General features: G+C 35.1%; 1 protein-coding gene across 1 annotated transcript in view; it reads right to left on the reverse strand.

Moving 5' to 3' along the window:
• Positions 1–26,415, reverse strand: part of ISPD (isoprenoid synthase domain containing) — a 229,437-nt gene that overhangs the window by 184,612 nt on the left and 18,410 nt on the right. The window contains exon 3 of the mRNA XM_004677120.2: positions 13,735–13,884. Coding sequence (XP_004677177.1) covers positions 13,735–13,884 — 150 coding nt within the window. The remainder of the gene's footprint in view (positions 1–13,734; positions 13,885–26,415) is intronic.

A 26,415-nucleotide genomic window follows, 5' to 3' on the forward strand; every position in this document is an offset into this window, starting at 1 on the left:
ACTTCCCTCTCACCCTAAGAAATAGTTACTACAGTTAGCCCTATTCAATAGATAAGGGTGCTGAGACTGACAGGCTAAATAACCTGCTTACATTCACATAGTTAGTGTGGAAGAACCAAGCACAGCAGTCTAATTTCAAAGTACTGTAGCTCTTCCCACTGAGGTAATCTAAACTGCTAGCAAAAGTCTTCCTACAAGTTTTCCCTTTTTGGGGGGGGAGGAGGATAACTTTTTTTTTTTACAACATTATTCATTTTTGTACAATATTTGATTTCTCCCCTCAGGTACTTCCTATCACTTTAAATAGCATCACTCTTTATCTTCCAGAAAAATCTAAAGTCGAGAAGCAAGTAGCTATACCAGAAAAAGATTAATTTAACTATCATTTAAATTGATTGCGAAATTTTTTAATTAAATTCACCTTCTGGGAAAGTGTCTAACTATAAATAATTGTCAGTTCACACTGTAAGTACATGATTTGACCGTGATGACAATGCTGAAAAAAGGAAGTATGGTGGCAAGAAAGTTTCTTTTAGGAATAAAACAAATTAATAAATTCCTTCATCTGAATCAATAAAATCATGAAAAGTATGAAAACTAAAATTCATTTAAAATGCAGCATTTAATAGATAGTTCAACCCTTTCCCCACATATTATTATACTGTTTTAAATACCAGTAGGATATAAAATAACATGATTTGTGATATGGCTTAAAGCAAAGGGCATTCATACATTCATATATTCTACAATTCGTACATTCATATATTCTACAATTCAGAATGATAAATAAGTATGTAATACCTGCTTCTAAGAGAGAAAATATGCATGTGACTTCCTGATCTGGTGATAGAGAAACCAAGGTGAATGAACTGATGTATCACCTCTTTAACTTTGAATAGTAACTTTTTGTTTAACTTATAAAGAAATTTAAAATTACAGGAAAAGAAAAAAGTATTGAAATAGAATTTTTAGTTACTCTTAGCAGTAGGTAATGCAAATTTTTTCTTGCAATTTTCTTATTATCCTAAAGACTATTGTGGTTAAGAAAACAGTGTGTAACCAAGAAAGGAATTTAGTGTCATTAAACACTTAAGTACACTTAAGTTTAATAAAAGGATGTTTCCAGACCTTTCTTACTGAACTATAGTTATCAAAAAATAATGGAATTAGTCATATCCTATGTATTTCTAACATTTCAAATACATTTATCCCCCTATCAAAAACTTGAATAGCATTAGTATTAAACCACAAAGTTAAACCAAGAAGATAAACACCACACAGATATAGTCAGGCAATATTCTAATGAAAGTGCACTGCTCCAAAAAACTCAGCTAATGAAAGTCTTTTTGTTGTGGATTGCTGTCCTTTATTAAAAAGCCATTTGCGTAAGTCATTATACTTTTTAACAAGCAAAATCATCAAAATGTACTCGAATAAAGCACATCATTACTGTAATAATCAGTTTCAGGAGACATAACAAGGACTGTACTCAAACATTAAATTTTATCTTTTTTCACCATTTCATAGATGTTGACCCTGTGCAAGGATCTCAACTTAACTATAAAATGTAAATATTACATACCAGATACTTTGCCTTCCATAGAGTAGGTATTCCATGAACTAGTTTCTCTTTTCTTTTGCATGAATCAAAAATCCCATGCTAATTTAGCAAAGGAAGTGCAGTGATCTAGTAGTCTCAAAAAGAGAGTACACCACACCCTAGTATACCCCCACTCTATCCAAACTCACAGCACACACAGTAATCAGGCACAGATGAAAAGTGCCCACTGAGTAGGCCTGAATAGACAATTCTCCACAGAAGATACACACATGGCCAATAGATGTTCATCACCACTTATCTTCAGGAAATGCAAATCAAAACCACAATGAGATACCACCTCATACCTATGAGAATGGCCCCTATCAAAAATTCCAGAAACCACAATGTGTTAGTGAGGATGTGGAGAAAAGGAAACTTTATACACTATTAGTAGGAATGTAACTGGACTAGCCCCTATGGAAAACAGAATGGATGATTCTCAAAATATTAAAAAATATTTCTAATTCTAATTCTAGGTATATAGTTGAAGGATACAGAAACATTAATTCAAAGGAATACATGTATTCTTATATATTCATGGCAGCACTATTTATAATAGCCAACTTATGGAAACAACCCAAATGCTCAAGGGCAGACAAGAAGATTAAGAAGCTGTGGTATATACACATAATGGAATACTACTCAGATATTAAAAATAAATAAAGTAACTCTTGCCATGTGTGACAACATAGATAGAACTGGAGGAAGTGTGCTCAAGTATATGTTAGACAAAAAAAAGACAAAAGTCAGATGATTTCATTCATTTGTAGAATATGGAAAAATGAGACCAAATAAGAAAAGTATAAAAAAAGTAACAGAGGCCCTCCCTGGTGGCGCAGCGGGTTAAAGCACAGCACTGAGAAGCTTAAGCCACTTCCTCATGAGTTCGATTCCCGCCTGCCCCGGAGGAGATCCACATGGCGCGGCAGACCTCTCCATGGCCCGCCCGCTGCTCCCCTCAGCAGTGTACTTCGTCGATCTGCCTGTTCTGTACCCCACTCTGTCTCTGGTGAATCCTCTCACCCTCTGCATCTCTGGCCTGTACCCCAGTTCTGTATGAATAAATAAATAAATCTTTAAAAAAAAAGTAACAGAAATCTGAGTGTAGAAATGAAAATGCCATAGGATAGGCAACACAAAGGGTCCAATGGACTATGGTGTATGATTATGGGTACCTTTGTGGTAAGTATGGTGATGCCTATATATCTGAATCATACAAATAATTGCAAGCCAATGTCATCTCAATTTTATAAAATGCTAATAACATGTCAAAAAGAAAAATACCTACTCAAAATGGAAGCTCAGACACAGCAGACAGCCAAATATTAAACAACCAAATTAATCAATGCAAAGGGAAAGCAAATATAGGCCAAATAATAGGCACTTATTCCTTCTATTCAATGATAATTCATTAAGATTTCATCGCTATATATAATTTTAAAGAAATGTATCACAGAATAGAAATTTGACATCATTAAGTATGCTTTAACTTTGTAAACTAAAGGATTACTGTTGAAGCTTCCATAAAAAGGTTAGTATTCTTGCCAATGAAATAATCCTGAGAGGTTTCAGCCCCTCAAAACTGAAATATTTTTCAAAAACATCTCTTCTGTATCAGAAGTTACAAAATACTTGTAGTGATTCATCCTTAATATTATAATTTAGAAGATGTTTTAGCTGCATCATTCCATAAGCACAGGGTATTGGGGCTGCATTCATATCTCATGCCTATTTACACTCATGTAGCCAACCAAATGACTACTGGAAGTCTTTTCATTACTTTCCCATTACTTTTCAATTTCTATGTTCAGTTCTTTTCAGATAACTGAGCCTAATTTAGTTATATATGTTAGCATAATTTCCTCTAGTTCAATCTGTTTTGTCAAAAAGATCACGAGGTTTTTTAGTAATATTCCATTGACTACATATGCCACATCTTAATCTACTAGAAAGAATGTCTTTCTCATTACTACTCACTTTCTATTCTCAGTTCTTTCAGATAATCATCAGATAATAAGGTAACCATTAACCTGTTTCTGAATACTAAAATCAGAGCTTTACTAGAATTTTTAGAAATCATCTATTCCAAATCCCTCTTAGATAGGTACAAATATAGCCCCAAACAAATTGAAGTCTCTGTTCATTATTGTTCAAGATGACAAAGCCAGAAATAAAATGAACATGTTGAGCTCCCAATGTCATCACTGTTTTTATCCCCTTCCATCACTAGGGAGCAGGCATGAGGAAGGGAGGAATGGCTGTTCAGATGCCAGAGTGGCAGAGTAGGCAAACCCAGCTAGTATATATTCACTGGAACAGTGGTTTGAGTAGGTGTCAAATCAATTAGCATTAGAGCATAAAAATGACCCCCAGGCAGGCTAATACAGTATACCTAACATTAAAAGATCAAATTATTTAAGCAGGTATAGTAACAACAGTACCTCACTGGTTTGACAACTTCTACACCCTATCCAAGATTAACACCAAAATATAATGTGGAACAAGAAGAAAGTAAAATTTCATAGAAAACTTCTAGGTTTATTCTAAATCTATCTCAAAAGTATAGAATTTAAAGGTTATATAATTAACTACAAGTATATGTACATGATAACATTTTTGTAGGGACTGACAAATGGAACCAAAGAATAATGAAATTATCCAAAATTACACAGAACTTTTATTAATTTTCTATTATTCTAGCTATTTCCTTCTCAACAACCAAGCAAGGTTGATATCTTCCTCCTTAATGGACAATAATGCCAAGACTGAGAAATATAGCAAATATTAAACAATGACTACACAGTAGAAACTAAAGCAGAGAGTTGTGCAAGTCTACATTTATTGACATCATAAAATGATGGTATGGGGGATAAAAACTACCACCAGTTCTTGAAAAGGAGGGCCATTAAGATGCTCTGACTGGCCCTCCCTGGTGACGCAGCGGATTAAAGTACAGCACTGAGAAGCTAAAGCCACTTCTGCCTGAGTTCGATTCCCGGCTGCCCCGGAGGTGACCACATGGCGAGGCAGACTTCTCCTGACCCACCCGCTGCTCCCCTCAGCAGTGTACTTCATTCTGCTCCTCACTCTATCTCTGGTGAAGCCTCTCACCGCCCCCTGAGCCTTTAACCCCAGTTCTGTATGCACAAATAAGTAAATAAATCTTAAAAAAAAAAAAGAAAAAGATGCTCTGATCAATGGAGTATAACAGAACAGGTGATATTCCAGGTCCAGACCCAGACTGTAACAAGAGAGTAGCTTCCAATCTTGATCTCCTGGAATCCAGTCTATTCTCTAGTACACTGATCCTTCCCTCACTCCATGGTAGATTACTGTCAACAGGTTCCGCACATTTTTATCAAGGTTTCCTATCTATTTTCCAGTTCCCAGATCTCTTTGTATCTTCCTTTTACCCTTCCCATATTTGAAAGAAATTCCTCATCCCCATCTCTCATCATACCCCTACAAGTTATCAACTTTCTCTTGTAGATTATTCAACATATTTATTGCAGTTATTTTAAAGTCTTGGTGGTGGGTACAATAAGGTAACAAAGCTTGAGAGTGGAGAGGCCATGCTTCTAATTCACAAAAGAACAACGTACACCGCAGTTTAAAATAAATACATAAACAATAAAAAATAAATACATAAACTTTTACCTAAATACAAAAAAAGTCCTATAATGTTGTTTCAATAGCTGAGTCTTTCTCTATTGACTGGTTTTTAAATGTAAATCACTTTCACCTCTTTTTTAATGCTTAATAATCTTTATATACAGTACACTGTTGATATGTTGTTAAAACTACAGATTCTGTTATTTCCCACAGTATTTCCTGGGAGTGGTGCTATAAAATAGGGATAGGATCCTATTTTATCAATGAAAAGCCAAAGGAGTTACCCATTCCTTTAACATACCAGAACTGGAAATCCAAACTGTCTCCCCTGAGGCAAGTAGCTGCTCAAGTCTCTGCTCATCTTTCTCAGGTTTCCAGTTTTCTTTGCCCTGGGTCATTTGGAACTTTGCCCCATGCATGCACAGGCTTTGAGGAGATTTTATATGCTCATATATAGAGCCTCCCTTTTCTGTGGCTCCCTACATTTTAGAATATCTCCCTCACTTCCCAACTACCCTGCAGCCCTAAGTTTCATGCTCTGGCTTTCCACACTAAAAAAAAAAAAAAAAAAAAAAAAAATAGAGAGAGAGATTTCTGCCTCACCCCTGCAGAAACTGAGAAGTGCCTTGGGAGAGGACAGGAGTGTATGTGTTATTCAGCTTCCATTCAGATTCATAAACTACAAAATAATTTGAATAGTATTCCTAACTTTGTACAATGATTTAAGTACTGAGAATGAATAAAAGAGAACTCTAAAAAAATGTTCTGAGTCTGAGGAAATATACCCAGCATATGTATAAAGAGTAGACAGCTGAGATTCAAGCATCACTGGAGAGCATATGGCTATAAGCTACTGCATAGAGGAATAGGTTAATGCTTTGACCTGGGCCAAAGATTAAACACAATCAGTAAGCCAAGGGTGACAGATAAGAAATCATGAGTGAGGACTGAGCAAGGCAGAGGCCCTCCACCAAGTGACCAGGAGCCTGAGGCTAATGATGGTGAAACTGCAGACAGGCACTAACAAACTGAAAACCTACTGCTGGGCTGCCATGGAACCAAGACTAGCAGGGAAGAAATACAGGTCAGGTTAATAAACAGGAAACTGCACCTGACTGTCAGCAGAGAGAAGATGGCAGGTAGAGAATGGCAAGCCAGAGGTGGTATCAAAAACTTAGTAGCAAGTATGTGACTTACTGTTACACACACACACACCAGTGGCAGCAGTGGAGATAGCAGGAATGGAACCGAGAATAGCAGGAAACCCCATTCTTGCAGCAATGACCCTTAGCACTTCAGATAATAAACCTTAAAATTTCCTGAAAAATGATAAATATGCATTGAATCCAGGAAGTCAGTGAAGAACAGATTTAGAGAGAGAGGCAATAAATTATTAAATAACCATATAAATGTGGATACAGCCCACTGAGTCCCTTTCCACTTTGGCCAAATTTGGCTTACTCTTCACTGATTTTATAAAAATGTAAGCATATATACATACACTTATACCTGGCTCTGTATACATGTCTGTGTCTCTCAAACTGGGGGGAAGGGAAAGAGAGAGACAGAAAGAAAGAGAAAGAGTATGCAAGCAGGTTTCTAACATACCCATTAGAAGGTTGACTATTCAGGCTATTCCTTCATTAATAGGAGCCAAAAGCTGAGTAATGATTTGATATAGAATCTATAGACACTATAAATAGTGGAATTGTTAACAGACTACCTACTGTGAGGTTTATGAAATATATAGTCATGTTGACATTAAGCAGTGCACATAATTTTCACAAAAAATAAACCCTTGTCCTAAATAGTCTGTGGAAAAAATTCCACTGGGCTTAAAATTTAGAAGAAATTTTTATTCAAAAGTAAATGAAAATGTCTCCTCTAAAGCCCAGCTAATGCTAAACTATCAATATATCTCTAGGTCATAATCTGAAATATCAAACTTTCTAATATTAATGCCAAAAAAAAGTAATGTTCATAAAATTATGACAAATTTTTAAAGCACTTATAGGGAAAAGAATATACTTATATAAGTCCATAAATGCTTAAATACATGAAGGAAAGGACCTATTTTGAAGGGTCATATCCCACAAGACTATTTTCGACTATTCTTTAGTGGTTCTAAGCAAGGAACATGCCAATTTTATTATTAATTCATAACCTTTTTTATATCATTATGTGTGACTTTTCAAATGTTCTAGGCAAGAGACCAATAAACCAAAACCCAGTCAAAACGACTTAAAGCAAAAATTTCCTTTTAGTTCTTGTGGCAATGCTTTGTGAAACACCCAAAAAGAAAGTTATGTTACAAACTCAAGTTTGGCACCAAATACCGTGGAAAATTATTACCTTACAAGAGACATGTGTATCTTCTGAAAATGTATTCTGTTCTAATTGATGTAAAAATTAACTCAGCAATAGTAAAAATCTGTAAGTGTTATTGTATATCTAAGTGTACATCATATGTACATGATCCAAAGTTGAATCAGACCATCAGTTAGGGGCGCAGTATAATTTGTCCATGCAGGGTGAGGAGGTGAGAGGACAAGATGGGTAGGAATTATAACCTACATGGACTAGTAAAGTGGGTTGAAAAGATTAAAGAGTTATGACAAGACAGTACACCCAGGCACCAATGGTATCTAAGAAGGAAGTCATGAAGAAGTCTGCAGAACAGCTGGTTCTGTGTAGTTAAGCCTCAGAAGGTTCCCAGCTAGAGATAAGCCAGAGCTAGCTGATGATAAGCACTGCTATGAGTCAAGAAAATGAATTTGAGCGTGGACTAGAGAAGACAGGTTGGAACTCACAAAGCAGTTTTATGTATATTGATCACTTTATCTGAAAGTAAAAGAGAAAATGACCTTAAGGAAAAAAATAGTTTCTGTTTTACCCTCAGCCTTCTAAACATCACTCATCTTGTTCTTCTGGCAAATATAACCAACCATAACCCAGAAAAGTAGTTCCCTGTTTAAGCCAACTACACAGCAGCATTCCACCATCAGAACATAGCAGGTAATTAATATATTTTTTTATTAACTCATCTATATAACAAAATGCATAGTATATGAGAAAAATATTAGTAAAATTGTTTTGATGTTAATTCCATTATTGATATTCTTTCATAAAATATGTCCTTAGATAAAAAAAAATAAACAAAATATGTCCTTAGAATAACTCACCATATTTTTCCCATCAATGCACAATTTTTTTTGGCTGTAAGCTGCTAAGCTAACTCAGATGCTAAGGCATAAACTTGACAAATTAGCATAAAAGGTCATAGGTCTAAATGAGATCAAAATTTATTTCATGATCTATTCTAATCATTTCATTATGTAAGTATGAACCATGCCTCAAAAAATGTCGTTTAGCATTCAAGTGAATCGAAAATTTTTCATTTTGAACCTTATTTCTTCCCTCTAAATAATAGCACCTCTTTGCTAGTACACACAATAGTTCATTATTTGATTTTGGAATTTTTTCATGTTTTTATTTGCATGGACACCCTTGTATAGTCATTCCATTGACTATGCCTAATATATGAGGTAAGCTGCTAAAAACTAAATAGATACAGTCCTGGCCTACAGGACTTGCAGACTCACAATCTAGCATTAAAGTGTGACAGTTTATAATCAACTTCAATAATAATTCTGATGCGAGGCAGAAAACAGGATCTTAAAAAAACTTTTTTGCCTTTTATTTCTTTATTTTAATATACAGTACTTAATTTCTTTCTGCTTTCATGAGTTTTTTTTTCTCCTAATTTCTTTAAATCTTGATTGGTTTTGTAGTTTGTGGTTTATTAATATAATCAAGACTGTGGTTTCTCCCTTTGTTCTTCAATTTTATCTTTAGTTTCTGATTTGTATTTTTAAATTTATTATTACTGTTAACTCTTTTTTTTTTCTTAAAGATTTATTTATTTGTGTATACAGAACTGGGGTACAGGCCAGAGGCTCAGGGGCGGTGAGAGGTTCCACCAGAATGGGAAACAGAACAGGCAGATCGACGAAGTACACTGCTGAGGGGAGCAGCGGGCGGGTCAAGAGAGGTCTGCCGTGCCATGTGGTCACCTCCAAGACAGGAGGGAATACAACTCATGCAGAAGTGGCTTTAGATTTTCGTGCTGTGCTTTAACCTGCTGCACCATCAGGGAGGGCCTATTACTGTTAACTCTTACTGAGTTTGCATAACCTAGACTGGGAGAGAGAGTAAAACCTTCCCTGAATAGGTGATAAACTACCTGATACCAAAAAGATATACTGCAAGATAGCAAGGACAGGATAGGAAAAGAGGCAGAAACTTACATTTTTTAACTAAAATAAGGTGACCGTAGCTATAGCATTTTGAACAGGAAGATGAAAAAGGTAAAACAACATCAGGGTAAATAATGACAACCCAGAAAGTCATCATACAGTACAGACTCATATCTATAAGCTCCTACCATCACTCAATGAAGGAAAGTCATCCTTAACCGCAATCTGCACATTTACTCTTTCCTTGGCCACAGGCCACATGCCTTTCAATTAGATTAGGATGTGTTTCTTTCCCATATCTGATTTTATTTCATATGATCAGAGTTATAACATACTGATTTCTGCTAAACTCTCAGAAAATAGTAAGCACTTTGTTTTGCTTCCAAAATGCTAAGCTACATCCTTTATTTTTTAAATAGTCAAATCCATACCTCTAAGCCATTATTACTGATTGAACTAGTCACTAGCTCTGTAGTTTATTTTTTGACCTAAAGTTTTTATTAGTTTTCATAAGTTCCCAAAATATAGCTCAAGGAACATGTGTTCCTTGAAACAATTAGAAATTTTTAGACAAAATTTAAAAATTGAGATATATTCTCTGCTATAGTCTCCAGAAACTAACACAAACAACTTTAGACTCCTGACCTCCAGAATAGCAAGAATAAATTTGTGTTTAATTAAATTTGTGGTAATTTGTTACAGCATCAATAGAAAATCAATATGCTTCTCCAAACTCAAACACCTTGGGCATTGCTTCAGCAGTCAATGTTTGAACTTCTTTCATTCTACACCCATTCACATGCTGATCTTCATTAATGCCAAGACATTAAATATGTATGCAGTTAGAATTCCAAAATACATACCTCCTCTAGACTTATCCACTCATTTATGAATTCATATATCTGCCTACTTAATATTTTAAACTGTACATCTCAAAGGAATCTCAAATTTAGCATGTCAAAACCAAATTCTTCATCTGATTCCACAAAACCTTTGCTTCTAGCACATTCAATCACAATGAATGGAAACTATATACTAATTTTTTTAGAGCAAATTCTTGGGCCTGTGACTTCTTTCTCTAATGTTTCAGATACAAAATGTTAGCTATTCTCCACAATTTTACCTTCAAATATATTTAGAACATAAGCACTAGCAACACTATACACTATCCAAGTTTTCTTAATTTTAAAGTAGATGATTTGGACCACAGATCTGCACTCTCACTTTAAGATACTCTTAACAACAGGCAGAGCACCCACTGGCGATAACCCTCAAGGAGCATCCCAGGAAACATTGGCAAAAACATCTATTTTCTAATCTTTTCCTGAAAGGAGTCTAACTGCTTATCTCACAAGTTATGCCTAAGAATTGAGCTGTTAATTTAGCATGCATCTGGAGGCTGGCTGCTATCCAAGACTGGCAAAGCCAGTAGATACTTCCCTTGTTCTCTCTCATTATGGTCTGCTCCAAGAATAATGTCAAATCACTAGTTTCCTTCCTAGAAGGAAACTAGTTGCCACAGTTTTATAACTGCTGTTCAAACAATAGGACCCAAATCACTTAGTTTTGATTAACTAAGATCAGCAATTTGTAAGCCAACTCGAAAACCCCACAGAGACTACAGCAAACAAAAAAAGCAATTTTTAAACATATTAAAATATATGGGATGCAGCCAAAGCAGTTCTAAGAGACAAGTTATGTCTACATTCAAAACAACAAAAAACACGAACAACCTAATTTTACTCCTCAAAGGACTAGAAAAAAAGAACATCACAAATCCAAAGTTAGTAAAGTATCAACAAAAAGTAGAAATAAATGAAATGGAAACTAAAAAAAGGTAACAAAGAAAAAAGGAAAATAACATTTCTAGCTAAATGTAAAAACAAATTAGCTAGTCTGAGCAAAAAAAAGGACTCAATTACAAATAAAAAGAGACATTAAAACAAATAAGACAAATTAGCTTTCAAGTCTGAAAGCTAATAAGAAAATAGTGGGAAATATACAATGAGCTGAATAATAAAGAAGATAGAGATAAGTTCCTAGAAACACACAACCTAACAAGAGTGCTGGCAGGAATGTGAATTGCTATAGTTTCATAGAAAACAGGGGTGGTTATTCAAAAAATTATAAGAAAATTACAATACAATCAAACAATACACTACTGGCTCTATCCACAGGAAATAAAATACCACCACTTCAAAGAGCTATACATATTCTTATCAGAGCACCATTCACCAGGGTCAAGGTATGAAAGCCTGCTACTGGATGAACCAGCACAACATTATGGCAAGTGAAGTAAGTTTGAGAAAGACAAACACTGCATGCCATCACTCCTATGTGAAATCAAAAACACTCAACTCAAACAATAGAAAAGTTATTCTCAGATTATAACATGGAGGAAATAAAAAAAGGTTAGTAAAAGGAGGTAAGCACAAACTTTCACTTACAAATGAGCTCTGAGGACGTAATGGTAACATTGTGATTGTGACAATGGTTGTAACACTATATTGTCTGATTGAAATCTATGAATGGACTGAAATTTAAATGTTCTCACCAAGAAAAGGATGGGGGGAAATATATGAGGAGAGTGGTGAGTTAACTTATTAGTATAAGTTGCAATATATATACATATATACACACACACACACACACACACACCACATACTATATATATACTATATGCACACACAGAGATTACACTGTACACTTTAAATCTCAATTTCATTTGTCAGTTATACCTCAATGAATCTGAAAAAACTAAAATGTGTAAAGTAACTTACAAAGGATAGCCTAGTAACAGGAAAGCACCACATACACCATTCAAAAAATGTTTACTATGTGCAATATTTTTGTGAAACTCCAGCTAAGCAAATTCCTTCCCTAAGTTGAAAGAAGTTTAAAATATTAATGTTTAATCAATTCTATAATTTGTAGTACAGAAATTACTGATGGGTTTGTACACTAATATTATAGTTCTATCAAGTTTAAACCTATTTAATAGGGTAAATCAAAGTAAACATTTATATTACAAAGAGCAAGTATATTGCAAAGAATAAATAGGATAGATGACAACTACATCCTAGGAGAACAATTGAAGATAATCTCATAATTCTCACAGAAGAGTAGTATTTTTCAACAGCATTTTGTGGAATATTAAGTCCTTATACATGGAAATATTGCTCCTCAGAGTGCTCCCCAGGCCTGTATCACCACTATGCTTTAGAACCTAAAATGCAGGTCCTTCCGGTGGTGTAGCGGGTTAAAGCACAGCACTAAGAAGCTAAAGCCACTTCCCCATGAGTTCAATTCCTGCCTGCCCCGGAGGTGACCACATGGCGCGGCAGACTTCTCCTGACCCGCCCGCTGCTCCCCTCAGCAGTGTACTTCGTCAGTCTGCCAGTTCTGCTCCCCACTCTGTCTCTGGTGAAGCCTCTCGCCGCCCCTGAGCCTCTGGCCTGTACCCCAGTTCTGTATGTGTAAAAATATATCTAAAAAAAAAAAATGCAAACTCTCAGACCATTTATTTAGAATGCTTATAACAGGATCCAGTGATTTGCACTTTAATAAACAAGTGTGGCAAGTGTTACTGATTCTTCAAATTTGGGAAGTACCACCTTAGTGTGTTCATTGCACATGATGATCTATCATATGAAATTTTTTTTCATCACTGAGGCCACAAGGAATTTGACTATATAAAATCATATGGCCTCAGGTCTATATAACTTGTATATGTATATATTTTGGCTTTAGCAAATTAATTAGAAAAAGAGTGCTAAGGTATTTATGCAAGGAAAGTTAAGTAATAAATAGGGTCACATTGGGAGGTAAAAAAAAACAAACCAAACCATACCAAAATTTGTTATTTACATAAACAATATGGTTTAAGCAGCATAGTATCACATTCCTTCGAGAATCTGAATTTTTGTATAAACTAACAAAAAAAAAAAAAAAAAAGGACATCAAAGAGATCATCTCTCATGATGACCTTGGACCCTAAGTCTCTAATGAGCACCGCTGGGTAGAAACATCACCTACCTGTTGCTGCGGGGAGGGTGTGTTTTTTCTTTCCCCTCAGGGAAGGAGGAGGACATTAAAGAAGACTCATCGTGGATTGTTTGAGTTAACTGTGTTTCCTCACTGCTTCACTACAACTTCAGCCAGGAATACAACTATACACTGAGTCATAAGAGTTATTCTAGAAAATTACGAAGGATAGTTTTGAGGACTCCCCATACAAAAGCTTTTTCCAAAAGCCAACATTCTTACCCGCTGATAAGCTTCATAGATCACATCAAACTGAAAAGCCTGTGGCATTTCACTTGCTCTGTGTCTTGCACGTTCCAATGAGTGGTCCAAGCAGCCATCAGAAGAGGGACTAATGACAGTGGACACAAGAGGTCGAATTGCTCCTGCGGCCTGAAAACCAGAGGTCACAAAGAGAGGCAAATTAAATTTGACAATACTTAAAGTAAAAATTTGAATTCTATCCTAACTTTAGAACGTTTTGCGTCTTCAGAAAACTACCTACAATCACATGAACAAATGTCTACTTGGTTCCAAAATTATTCCCCATCTCATGATATTACAGCTCCCTATACTTAGAACTATTTTTTTTTCACTGTCAACTCAAAATCCTTTTTATCCAAGGCCACTGAAGTCAAATACTAAAAAAGGATGTTAAGATATTTGGATATTCCTTGAGGATGGGAAGCAGGAGGAAAAACTATTGTCAAAGAATTAAAATGGATTATACACAAATATTTACTAATTACTGTGCTGTGAAGTAATTTAATTTACATGTTACACATTTAAGAAAAATAAATCCATGACATTCGAAAAATGAGAGTCAACAATAATCCAAACAACGTACACTATCATCTAACTTCTGTGAAAAGCACTCCCTTCAAACATAGGCTTACATCAAAGCTTCTTCAGGCAAGACAGCCATTGATACCAGTTGCTCTAATAAAAGATCTGTCCTTTAATAGATACATCTAAACTTTATTTAAAGAGGAATTCTTCCATCCGATCAGTTTCTTTAATAGAGTGTAATATGGTACTGAAGGTCACTGTCAGTCAGTTTCCTCACTGAAGTAGCCTGAAAATATGCTAGAGAGCTCAACATAACTTATATTGATGGCAATTGTACTAGCTTTACATAATTGCCAGATGAGAACCGTGCACATGAAACTAATGCACAAATACAACAAATTTACTCTTAAGGACATCAACATCCAAGCAAGATATACAGTTCAGAAACTAGTGTACAAAATCCAAGGTATTTTTTGTCACCATTTCCAGTGGTTCAAGTAGAAATCTGGAATCTAGGCATAGAAGCAAAAATGAGGAGACAGAGAGGAAACAGGGAGGGAATGACTACCAAATAGGAAAAAGGGAGCTAAGGAATAAGCTTAATACCTATCAAAAGGGGTTAGGAGACATTACAAGCAAGAACACATGTGGCACACACATAGACACACATAGCTCAAAGGAAAAAATCAGAATTCCATTTTAATTACTTACAGGTACTGTTGAGAGTCTATGTCTGACCATGTAGTAAAGAAGTATTTAGACGAGAACATGAACCACCCAAAATGTCAGCAAGAGGAGTTCTGCAGACTCTCTCTCCAGCAAAACAACTATAACTAGTGAAAATTATTTAAAAACCAAACATTTAAAGTCTTTGAAAATTGTCCTAAAGGCATTCAGTAATTAAGAAACATTACTCAAGAAAGTCTTCAACATCTTAGTGGTAAGAACAGAGAGCCTGTGATACTAGAGCCAGGATTAGTTACTTCCTTCATTCGCCCACCAAATTCAATGTGATTGAAGCTTCTGCAGAATAGGTAGGTGTAAAAAGATGGGGTCCCTACTTCCTCTAGCTAGCAGAGGTAGGGGGAGAATGTCAATATTCACCATCTGCTCAGCTACATATTACAGAGATTAACTTATATGCAAGTATGTCCAGAGACTGGAGATCTTTTCTCCATGTAACTTTCTCTCATAGAGCAGAGAATCTCCCTCGTGGTAGACAGAGAGTACTGGGATTCAGATAACCCTGTCACAGTTAATAAACAGGCACTAAGGTTTCATACCTGAAAAGACAGAAAAAGACTTCCAATACTCCCTACTCATTAGAAGAAAGTCAATTTGCTTCCACACAAAATAAGGGGTCTCCAGAGAATTCCAACTCGTAAAGGCAAAAACACATGTTGCCTATATTAGGGGTTCATTGTCAGCTGGCCAAATAAAGCAAAGTAATCAAACTCTAGTGTACTCAAAGACTTTCAATTGGTGAATAGAGAAAAAAAGAATAGGGAGAGAAGGACTTCCGTATAGAGATTCCTAATCAAATTGCAAATCACTCATCTCCTTGGGGGTGAACACCTGGCCAAACAGGCATGGACCAGATATGAAATGCCAGGAGAAAGAATCTAAGAGCCTTCCTAGCAAAGAAAAAAAGCAAGCAGTGGGTAAGGAAGCCATCAAAGGTCTGGAAGAGAAGATAGCCTGAAGTTCAAAACATATCAATCAAGCTGGAAAATCAGCCAGAATTCAAGATGGTTGCTGTTGTCTCTGAAAAGCCAGCATAAGAAAGCACACTAGAAAGAACAAACAGGCTAGGAGCAAAGACACTAGCAGTCTACCCATGTGTCCTCCATTCCTCTCCCCTTTCCACACAATAGCAACATCTTTACATCCTCCTTCCCAGCATCCCCACACTCAGGGCGGTATGTTAACAGCATGCAAGGAGCTAAACCAGATATGGAGATGAGGGTGTTAAGTCCATTACATCCTGCCCCACTCTCTACTTGCCAGTTCTGACACCAGTCACATCAGCAGCCTGCCCCAACGACTCCAAGAATAATAAGACACTGTGCCCCTCCATACCTCCAGGTCAGTGGTACAGTGATTTCAGAGTGAGAGAAAAATTCTTAGAACCCAGAGCTAAGAAAACATTCCTCTAGGAATTCATTTTACCTGGAACAAAATGTGAAGTTTAAGACTAAATGCATTATTAAAAGAAATAGAAATTACGGAGTCAAAAGGATGCTGGTAAGGAGTCAAAAGGATGCTGGTAGTTAGGAGAGCAAAAGGTGAAACTATAGCCCAGCTAGTTTATCAATCAAGGAAGGAGACAGCAAGAAGAGAATAAGAACAAAACCTGAAACATTGGCCTAAAAATCCATACCAGCGAAAAGGTTATAACCTAACTAGATGAAACTATAGAGCGAGTTATGCCCTGGACATTGTTTTTAATAAGAGGTAATGATTGGCACTTACCAGTTGCATGTGATAACAGAGGTTAACAGTACAAGACTGATCAGGGAAAGAAACAATGAGCCTTGCTAAAATCACTTACATCCCAAAATGACTACAAACACAGCCAAGACTGCACCTCCAAGAAATAACAGACTTCACCCTAGAGAGGAAAAGACTTCACTGATACAGAACAGAGAAGCAACAAACAAGCCAACTATAAGGCTGGGAAATGTGGGAAGGAAGACTATCAATATATTGGTGACAATATATTATCGAAAAATATCCAACTTTAAACAACAACAACAAAGGAAGTTGTGCATTCAACCAAGAAAGCAGTAGCTATACCAAAAACAAAGTACTGCCTGTGAAAAGGCCCAGATGCCAAACTTTGCAAATAAGGACTTCAAGTCAGCTATTACAAATATGTTCAAAGTAATAAATAAAAGCATGATTAAATAAGCAAGGTACAGTGACAGTATTAATTGTTAACATCAACAACCTTAAGACACAAATGTTAGTTTAAAAATAACTAGAAATTCTAGAGTTGTAAACTAGAAAAATCGAAACAATTTCCTAGAAGAAAAGAATCCATGAGCATGAAATCAGATCAACAGGGACTATGTATCGCTTAGAATGAAGTAAAAACAGAATCAAATCACAAAGAAATGTGCCATTAAGCATGGCAACATTTTCATAATGGGGAGACCAGAAGGAGAGAAGAAAACAAACACAAAAATTACTCAAAGAAGTAACTGAAAATTTCCCAAGGTTAAGGAAAACTACTCTGTCATTCAGCAACTCAATCAACTCTAAAAAGAGTAAACACAAAGAAATCCCTATCTAAACAACTCAGATTAAAAAAAAAAAAATACTGACAGCTACGGGAAAAGAAAAAATCTTTGAAACATCACAAGGAAAATGTTTATCATTAACAAGAGAACTCCAAGGAGATTAACAACTGATTCTTAGAACAATGAAGGCCAGAAGACATGGGGTGGTACAGAACCTGTTCAAAGAAAAAGACCTGTCAAAATTAATACAGACTGAACAGAAACCAAAAAAATTCTTTGTTAGCCATCACTGACCCTACCAAAAAAATAAATAAAACTAAATATGTTCAAGCTAAAATAAAATAACCACAGACAAATTCAAATCCACTTGAAAAAATAAGAGCTAATATGAAATGATAATATATAATTACAAAAGACAGCATACATACATATTTCTTTCTTACATTAACTGATTTAAAAAGCAGTTATATAACAAAAAAAAACTAAAAATAGTAAACTAGGAATTTAATATGCAAACTCTAATTTTACATGTACTTACCTCTCAGCTTCTATTAGTTTCAAAATATAAACTAATAAGTACAATAGATGTTGTGTTTCTACAAATATAGATTTAATAAGCATAATAGTAATAGTGCTGAAATGGAAAAGAGAATAGAGCTAATAGAAATAACATATCCATCTCTCACTGGAATTAAGGTAGTATAAATGAAGGATACCATGGTACATATTTCTTTAAACCCTAGAACAATATTAAGAGACAAAGACAAAAAACAAAGTGAGGATATAATTAAAGAAATTAATGTTACATAGAAAATATTCACTTAATGCATAAAGTGTGGTGAGAATAAACATGAAACAAAAAGTAGAAGCATAAATCCAGCTATATCAATGATAATACTATATAGAATCAACTCAATAAGTCAATAAAGAGGTAGAGAGAGCAAAACAGGAATTTTAAAAAATAGCTTTATTCAGTCTACAGAGAGACATATTTGAAATTCAAAGATACAAACTCTAAAAGTAAAACGATAGCTACAAATAGCAACCAGAATAGCTACAATACTATCAGGCAAGAAATAAGCATTAAAAGTGCTAACAGAAGCCCTCCCTAGTGGTGCAGCAGGTTAAAACACAGCACCAAGAAGCTAAGGCCACTTCAGCAGAGTTTGATCACAGCCCTGGAGGTGACCCACATATCGAGGCAGACCTCTACTGACCCGCCCACTGCTCCCATCAGCAGTGTACTTTGTCAGTTGGCTTGTTCTGCTGCCCACTCTGTCTCTGGTGAATCCTCTCACAGCCCCTGTACCTCTGGCCTGTACCCCAGCTCTGTATGCATAAAAATATATCTTTTTTAAAAAGTGCTAATAGAGATAAATAGAATGTTTTATAATAAAAAGGACCAAACCATCCAACAAGAAGGTCAGAATTATTAACAGTTATCTCCTGTATTCCCAGAACACAAGATGCAAACTTTGATAGAACTGAAGGGCGGAATACATAATCCAACTATTGTTGAAGACATCAATACCCCATATTGATAGACAGAACAATTAGAAGACAACTATGGAAATTTAAAAAAAAAAACTTGAAAGATACTCAACTATTAAATATTCTACTAATATAGACTCTCAAGCATTCATGGACAGACTAAATGCTAGGCCATACAGCAAGACTTGATAAATTCTGAGGGATTAAAACCATACTAAGTATTTGCTCACAATAGAGTAAATATAAAAGCTAATAAAAGAATGTTAGCATTTCACAAATAAAAGAAATTCAATACCATACTTCTAGTGAGTCATAAAAAAATTACTAAGGAAATGGAAAATACTTTGAGAAGAAACAAGAAATTTTAAAACTTAGTTAACACATTTAAAATCAGTCCTAAAAGGAAATTTATAACTATAATCTTCTACAATATAATTCTTAAGTCAAATTTTTAATTTTCTACCTGGGGAGAGTGGGAAGTAATGGGAACTAAAGGAAGCACTCGGTAGAAAAGGTGTATTAGATTAAATAAACAGAAAAGAAAAACCATTAAAAAAATTAGTTTGACTAAGAAAGAAAGACACAAATTAAACAATTCAGGAATGAAAGGCATGATATTTCTGTCAATTCAACATAAATAAAAATGTAAGAGTAAACTATGAACAAATATACTTGGACAAATTAGATAACAGATGAAATAAGCAATGTCCTAGAAAGACATAGATGATCAAAACTGACTCAAAAACAGAAAAATCTTAGTAGATCTGAGGAAAGTAAACAAAGTAAATTAGAAATTTTTAAATTTTCCACAAAGAAAACTTTAGGCTCAGATGGCTTCACTATACCAAAACATTTTTAAAGTTTATAGCAACTCCTCACATTATTCCAAAATGTAGAAGAGGAAGAAACACTTCCAAAATAAATGTATAACTCCATTATTAGCCCAATACCAAAACCAGACAAAGACATCAAAAAAAATAAGGGTATAAACCCAAATCCCTGATGATTACAGATGTAAAAATCTTCAACAAAATACTAACAAACCATGTGTGGTCACATATAACAAGTATTAAAGAGCATGACCAAGCAGGACTTAAACCAGGAAGCAAAATTTGTTCAATGTTAGAAAAATCAGTGCAATACAGCCTTTCGATAGAATAAAGGACCAATGCCCACCAAAATCAATAAACGCAGAAAAACCATCTGACAAAAATCCTTCATGAAAAATGGAAACAAATTAGGAACAGGAGAATTTGCTCAATCTGATAAAGGGAATCTATGAAAACCCACAGCTAACATACTAAATGATGAAAAGATGGAATGTTTTCCTTTTAACATCAGGGAAAAAACAAGAATCTCCACTATCATCACATGTATTAAATAAACGTTATACTGAAGTTAAGGCAATCAGGCAAGAAAATCTAATTTAAAAGTTTCCCAAAAAAAGGGAAAATTAGCTCTATTTTTTCAGATGACATGGACTAGTATATAAAAAAAATCCTAATAAACCCACTAAAAAGCTTTTACGGGAAACAAAATTATTCAGCAGAATGCATAAGACAAGATCAACATATAAAAGTCAATTCAATATATACATATATATATACACTAGCAATAAACAACCCAAAAGTAGTGGAAAAAAATTTACAATCACTTCGAAAGAATGCATAAATATTTAACAAACAAACAAAACAATGCAAAACTTAAGGTCTAAACCCCCCCCCATCTTCTCCTCCTTACTGGCACCCTTCCTTCTCTAGTAAAGTACTTGTTTAGAGCAAGTGTTCTTTCCATCCTGCCTCAATTTGCATTCCTCTACTGGACCATCTCTGTCAGCATACAAGAGCTCTGTGTTATCTCCCATTATTAAACCTGTGCTCTGTTGAGAATGCTTCCTTTGCTAGTACCAGTTATCTCCACACGAGTTTTGTGGAGGGGGTTTTAACCTTAGGTAATATTAAGAATTATCTGCACTACTTCCTATCTCCAATTTCTCTTTCCTCCCATACTCTTTGGAACCCACTTCAATCAGGATTTTACCTCCTCAAAAATATATTTACCAAGATCGCAATCACCCCCATACTGCCAAATCTGTGTGTCCTCAGAATGCATTTACTCACTTAGAACCCTCTATCTTACCACATTCTAAGTGCTAAACCCTTAACTCTCATTCTAAAATGGTAATATCTTCCAAGAGCTCAAACTTCAGACCTCTTTTTCTGCTACTTACCTTCCATAGATGAACTCCTTAAGTCCCTTGATTTCAAACACACTCCCAAATTAATAATATCTTGGTCAAAATTCTCTTGAAATCGACCTAAATATCCAAATATTTAATTAACCTTTCCACTCAGATGAAAATATGTATCTCAACATATTTAAATCAAAATTTTGGTTTTATCCACACTACGTATCCCAAACCTACTCCACATTCCCCATTCATAGAAATATTAGCTCTATTCTTATTTTTCTTGCTAAAATGTTGAAGATCATCATTGATTCCTTGCCTCTCTCTTAAATTACATATCCAATTCATCCAATCCATCAGCAAGTTTCATCAGCCCCAAAAGAACCCTCATCTGTCCACAATATAGACCCATCACCATCATTCTGCTCTCTCAGGCCCCATACCAAAAAATATTGCAGACAACAATTTTGACCAATTAAAATAAAAAGTGTGCATTCCAAAATAGGACTAACTAAAACAGGGGCGGAGAGGGGGAATAATGAGCACATAATCTATAGCAGGGAAAGCACTGGCAGCCAAAATATGAAATTAACCCACAAATTTGTATTTGGGAATAGAGAGGCAGAAGTCTTACATGTACAATTCACTGAGAACACAAGGTCCAACATTTTTGTAAGAGTGATAATTTAGAGCAAAACGAAAAAGTAGTTTCCACTAACTGGATCAGGAAAAAAGGAAAGCTATCAAGTAATGGTACCTGCTTAAACTCTTTTAGACGCTATTGATGAGTGTATTGTTTCATACAGGTTTGGAAAATTATTTAGCATCATCTGATAAAACTAATAACCCACATATATCTTAACACAGAGAAATCCTTGCACATGTGCACCAAACACAATTTTTAAACAATGTTAATTCTAATAAAATCTGTATTAGTAAAAACTAAAGAAAAACAAATGTTCATCAAGTACATTTAAGAGTTCAAGTAAGATGAACTGTTATTACATAGAAAGTAATAAACCTGAATTATAGCTAAGTTCAACTGTAAACATTTCCCAAAATATAGCACACAGCAAAACATGTCAAAATTCAAAGTCATACAGAATGTCAATAATTCAACTAAAAGAAAATGGCAAAAGAATCATATAAAATGTAACAACAACACATTATAAAATTGGTAAGAAAAGCAAGAGAGAATAAAACTCAGGTAATGTTTATCTATCTGGAGAGAATAATAAGACCAGAGAAAGCAAACAGTTTATTCTAATAATAATGTCTATTAGAACAGGTGTTAGAGATCTGTCAAAAGTTCTCTGCATGTTTTCACTATTTTTAAGAAGAAAATATCTAGAATGTGTACTCATGGACTCTCATCTTGACTACTGATAATTCACTGTCAAGAGAAGAAAAACATCCTTATTTGGGATATCATAACACTGGCAGAGTAAATTCCAAAAATTTACCAACTGAAAGCACCAGCTTCTGAAGGTCTTTCTTAGTAAACTAAAGGTTCATGAAAAAGGTCATAAGTATAAACAACTCACTTGTTGAATCTTCCATTCCCTACCTCTCATCCAACCATCTGGTATAAATATAAGACAGTAATAGCTGTTCAAAAATATGCAATGGATACTAAATTAGATCATCTTTTCTAAAATCCAAAGTTCTCAAAAGATGATGTAAGTATGGGAAAAGTCAGTTGCCCCCAAAATACAGCTATCTGGGAAATTTATGATATGAAGCAAGATTCCCAAGTTATCAAATATACCGTCTCCTTGGGAATTAGACTAATAAGTACTGAATGAAGCTTAACAGCTCAGCACCACAGTGATTACCGACCTCTCAGGATAATCTATCAAAGCATGTCCCCACATGGGAATTGTTGTAGAAACAAATCATACAATGTGAAATAATTAACCCACTTCTACTGTATACTTTAAAAGCAAACCTGAACAATATGTATCATCCATCCATGTAGCAGGTGCTAACATGCATTCCCCCTCAGGCATCTGCATTCAAGCTAATTATGACAATATATATCAGAAATTCTCCAACCAAATAATTATAATTTCAGTTAGCTGAGTTTTCTTTACTGAAAGACTACTTAATAAATGTTTACAGAATCTGATCTTCAAAAGTAATCATTGGCAACTTGGATTTTAAATATTTCACATTTTTTAATAATTCCAATACCCTATTTTGAAAATCAATTGAAGAATCAATACAATATGGAAATATAGGTGTTACAGAAAAACTTCTATCATTCCAAAAGAGAAATACAGCAAAAAATAAAGAAAATCTCTATGTTATATACCACATTTTGATTCCTGAAACTTAGGTAGCACCATTTACTTTCAAATTAATAGACTCAGAAATGTACTTGGATATGGAAAAAAACATATTTCATTTTTATCTCTAGATATACTAATATTCCTTCACTTATCCAATTACATTTGTAGGTAACTCATAGAACATACACCTGAGTATGTCACACTCATTAAGCAAAACAACAGTTTTTCACAAAACAACATTTTCACACAAATATCTAGCTAGCATCAGTAAAAGATCAAGTTCCACCTCTTTCCAAAGCAGCCAAAGAATCAACTGCCCAAGGCATTGAAACCTTTGTCAAAGTAAGCCTAAGCTGTCCCATGAAATCAGAACTTACTGCTTTCTCACAAGCTACTTCTTTAGACCTAAGACTAACTTTAGGCAAAAGTTTCTCTCCAATATATGATACAGGATCCCAAGGTTAAGGTAGGGTCAATTGCTCACCTTCCACCAAAGGCTAAACTGACTTGTAGTGCCCTTTATCACGATCAGTCCTGTCCACCAGAATGAAGTACAAGTGATTATTAGCCATGGGTCAGCCCAAAGGAGCATCAAATTGCCAAATGCAGAGTCAAATATTTACAGTGTTTTTTCATACCCAGCATATACTGCACAAAGTTGTAAAAGTGGCTAGTAGAAATGAATATTTTTTCCTGATAAACACAGACTAACTTTAAAAGAACCCCAAAATGCAATTAATCATGTGTAAATATAGTGATACAGCAAAAACCAAAGCGATTACACACAACACATCTCATTTCAAAGTTTCTAGTTATTATATAAATGCCACTGTTTCCCTTTAGAAGATGATTCAAAGATTTTCTAACAACTAGTTTAAAAATGTGAAATGATGAAATATATATTCCTCCTACACAAGAAATGTCTATATCAACCTTTTAAGCTTTCCATGACATTCTAAACATGCTACCATGACAAAAGTTTAACTTCCAAAAAAAAAAAAGAATATCCAGAGCCAATTTTAAACTGACATTACTCACTAAATTATAATTATTCACCTTGTTAAGAAAAGAAATAAGGATAAATCCATATATGTGCAATTATGATTAATTATGTCCTACTTGAAGTTTGTTATAAGAAACATCAGAGGTTCTCACAGGTAGATGGAGGATGAACAGGGGAGCTGTCCACCCTGTAGGACACAAGACAGTCTCCCAGACCAAAGAATTGTTTTACAGAAAATATAACTGTTGAGAAACCGTGCCACATCAATATCCAAATATAAAGAAACTTTTAAGTCTGGAGCCTACTCTCAGATGCAAAAAACCAAACCAAACCGAAAAAAAAAAATGTTGTTTTAACTATTAATGGGGTAAAAACAGAGGAATTTTGTGTAGGGGTCTTGTTTTAAGAAGTAAGCAATAAGAAGAACATGACCCAGTGCTCAAAGGCAAGTATTAAGAACCGTAGTAAGCAAGGTTAGGGTCTAGGCTATAATCTCACAGAACCTTGGAGGGATGAGGTGTAAAAGAGATAGGAGCTTAGACATTTCAGGAGACATATAATGAAGCTTTTTGTCAGGGAAATAAAGAAAAATTATAAAAGCACACAAAAGATATGTCTTGTTACCTCATAACTCCCATATCATCCAATCAACCCATGCACTGAATGTTTTTTTTTTAAAGATTTATTTATTTTATTCATACAGAACTGCGGTACAAGCCAGAACTAGGGTATAGGGATGGTGTGAGGCTTCACCAGAGATACAGCGGGGAGCAGAACAGGGAGATGAACAAAGTACACTGCTGAGGGGAGCAGCAGGTGAGACAAGAGAGGTCTGCTGTGCCATGTGGATCACCTCCGGGGCCGGGGATCGAATTTGCATTGAAGCAGCTGTGGCTAGTTTGCAGTGCTGTGTACTTAACCCATTGGGCCACCAGGGAAGGCCCTCACTGAATATTTTAACAATCTCTATTCCCTCTCCATTTCACTGGTGAGATGGGCCTACATCAGTAATCAGGTGGATCATTACTGCAATTTTCAAACTCATTTTACGTCTCTCATGGAGATAGCCATCATTCTCATATTCTAATCTGATCATCTTTTTCCCTATTAAAACTCAGACTCTCAGCACAAATTGATCTCTGCAAGAAATCAGAGAAAATTAATAAATTCAGACTTTTTACATATGATCCCACAGATACTAGAAAAGGAAAATCTAAGTGGTTCTGTTCAATTGGAAGTTGAAAATAAAAGGTATGGAATTCAGGAGGCACAGTCTAGGCATGAGAGAGACATTTGTAAGAGAGTATGTCTGTCAGAGTTAAAATGTGCATATGCAAATGCACTATGCCAAGAGAAGTTAGTCTCAAAATTCCATGTTGCAAGATTCCATTTAAAGTAATCTAGAGAAGAAAAATACAGGAACAGAGAACTCATCAGTGGCTGCTAGGAATTAGGATTGGAAGGGTCTAAAAACAAAAGGATAGAGGGAAGAATTCCTTGGAGTATTAGAACAGTTCTGTATTCTTCTGCGGTGATGATTACATCAATCTACACTTGTCAACTGAGACTATCTTCACAGAAAAGGCAGTTTTAGTGTTTATACTTTTTATTTTTTTTATCCAAAAACTTAAATAATGTGGATATGATTGCAATTGTGGAGAAGTGATCTTCTCAGTGATTACTGAAGTGAAAGGAAACATTTGAAGGATGGGAAGAGGTTCTGTAAAGGGAATAACCAAAAAGGTAAGAGTAAGATTATAGAAACTGAGGTAGTTTCCAAGAAAGATTAGCTGATTAACCCAGTTGAATTTAACAAGGACATATTTGGTGCACACAGTGTACTGCAATAAAATGATGTTAATGCCCTAGGGTTAGCACAAACCCCGTGGTTCATTGATTTCAGACACCAGTCATAGTGTC

The sequence above is a fragment of the Condylura cristata genome, unplaced genomic scaffold (genome assembly GCF_000260355.1).
Source record: "Condylura cristata isolate star-nosed mole 26May11 unplaced genomic scaffold, ConCri1.0 scaffold00005, whole genome shotgun sequence".
Taxonomy (NCBI): domain Eukaryota; kingdom Metazoa; phylum Chordata; class Mammalia; order Eulipotyphla; family Talpidae; genus Condylura; species Condylura cristata.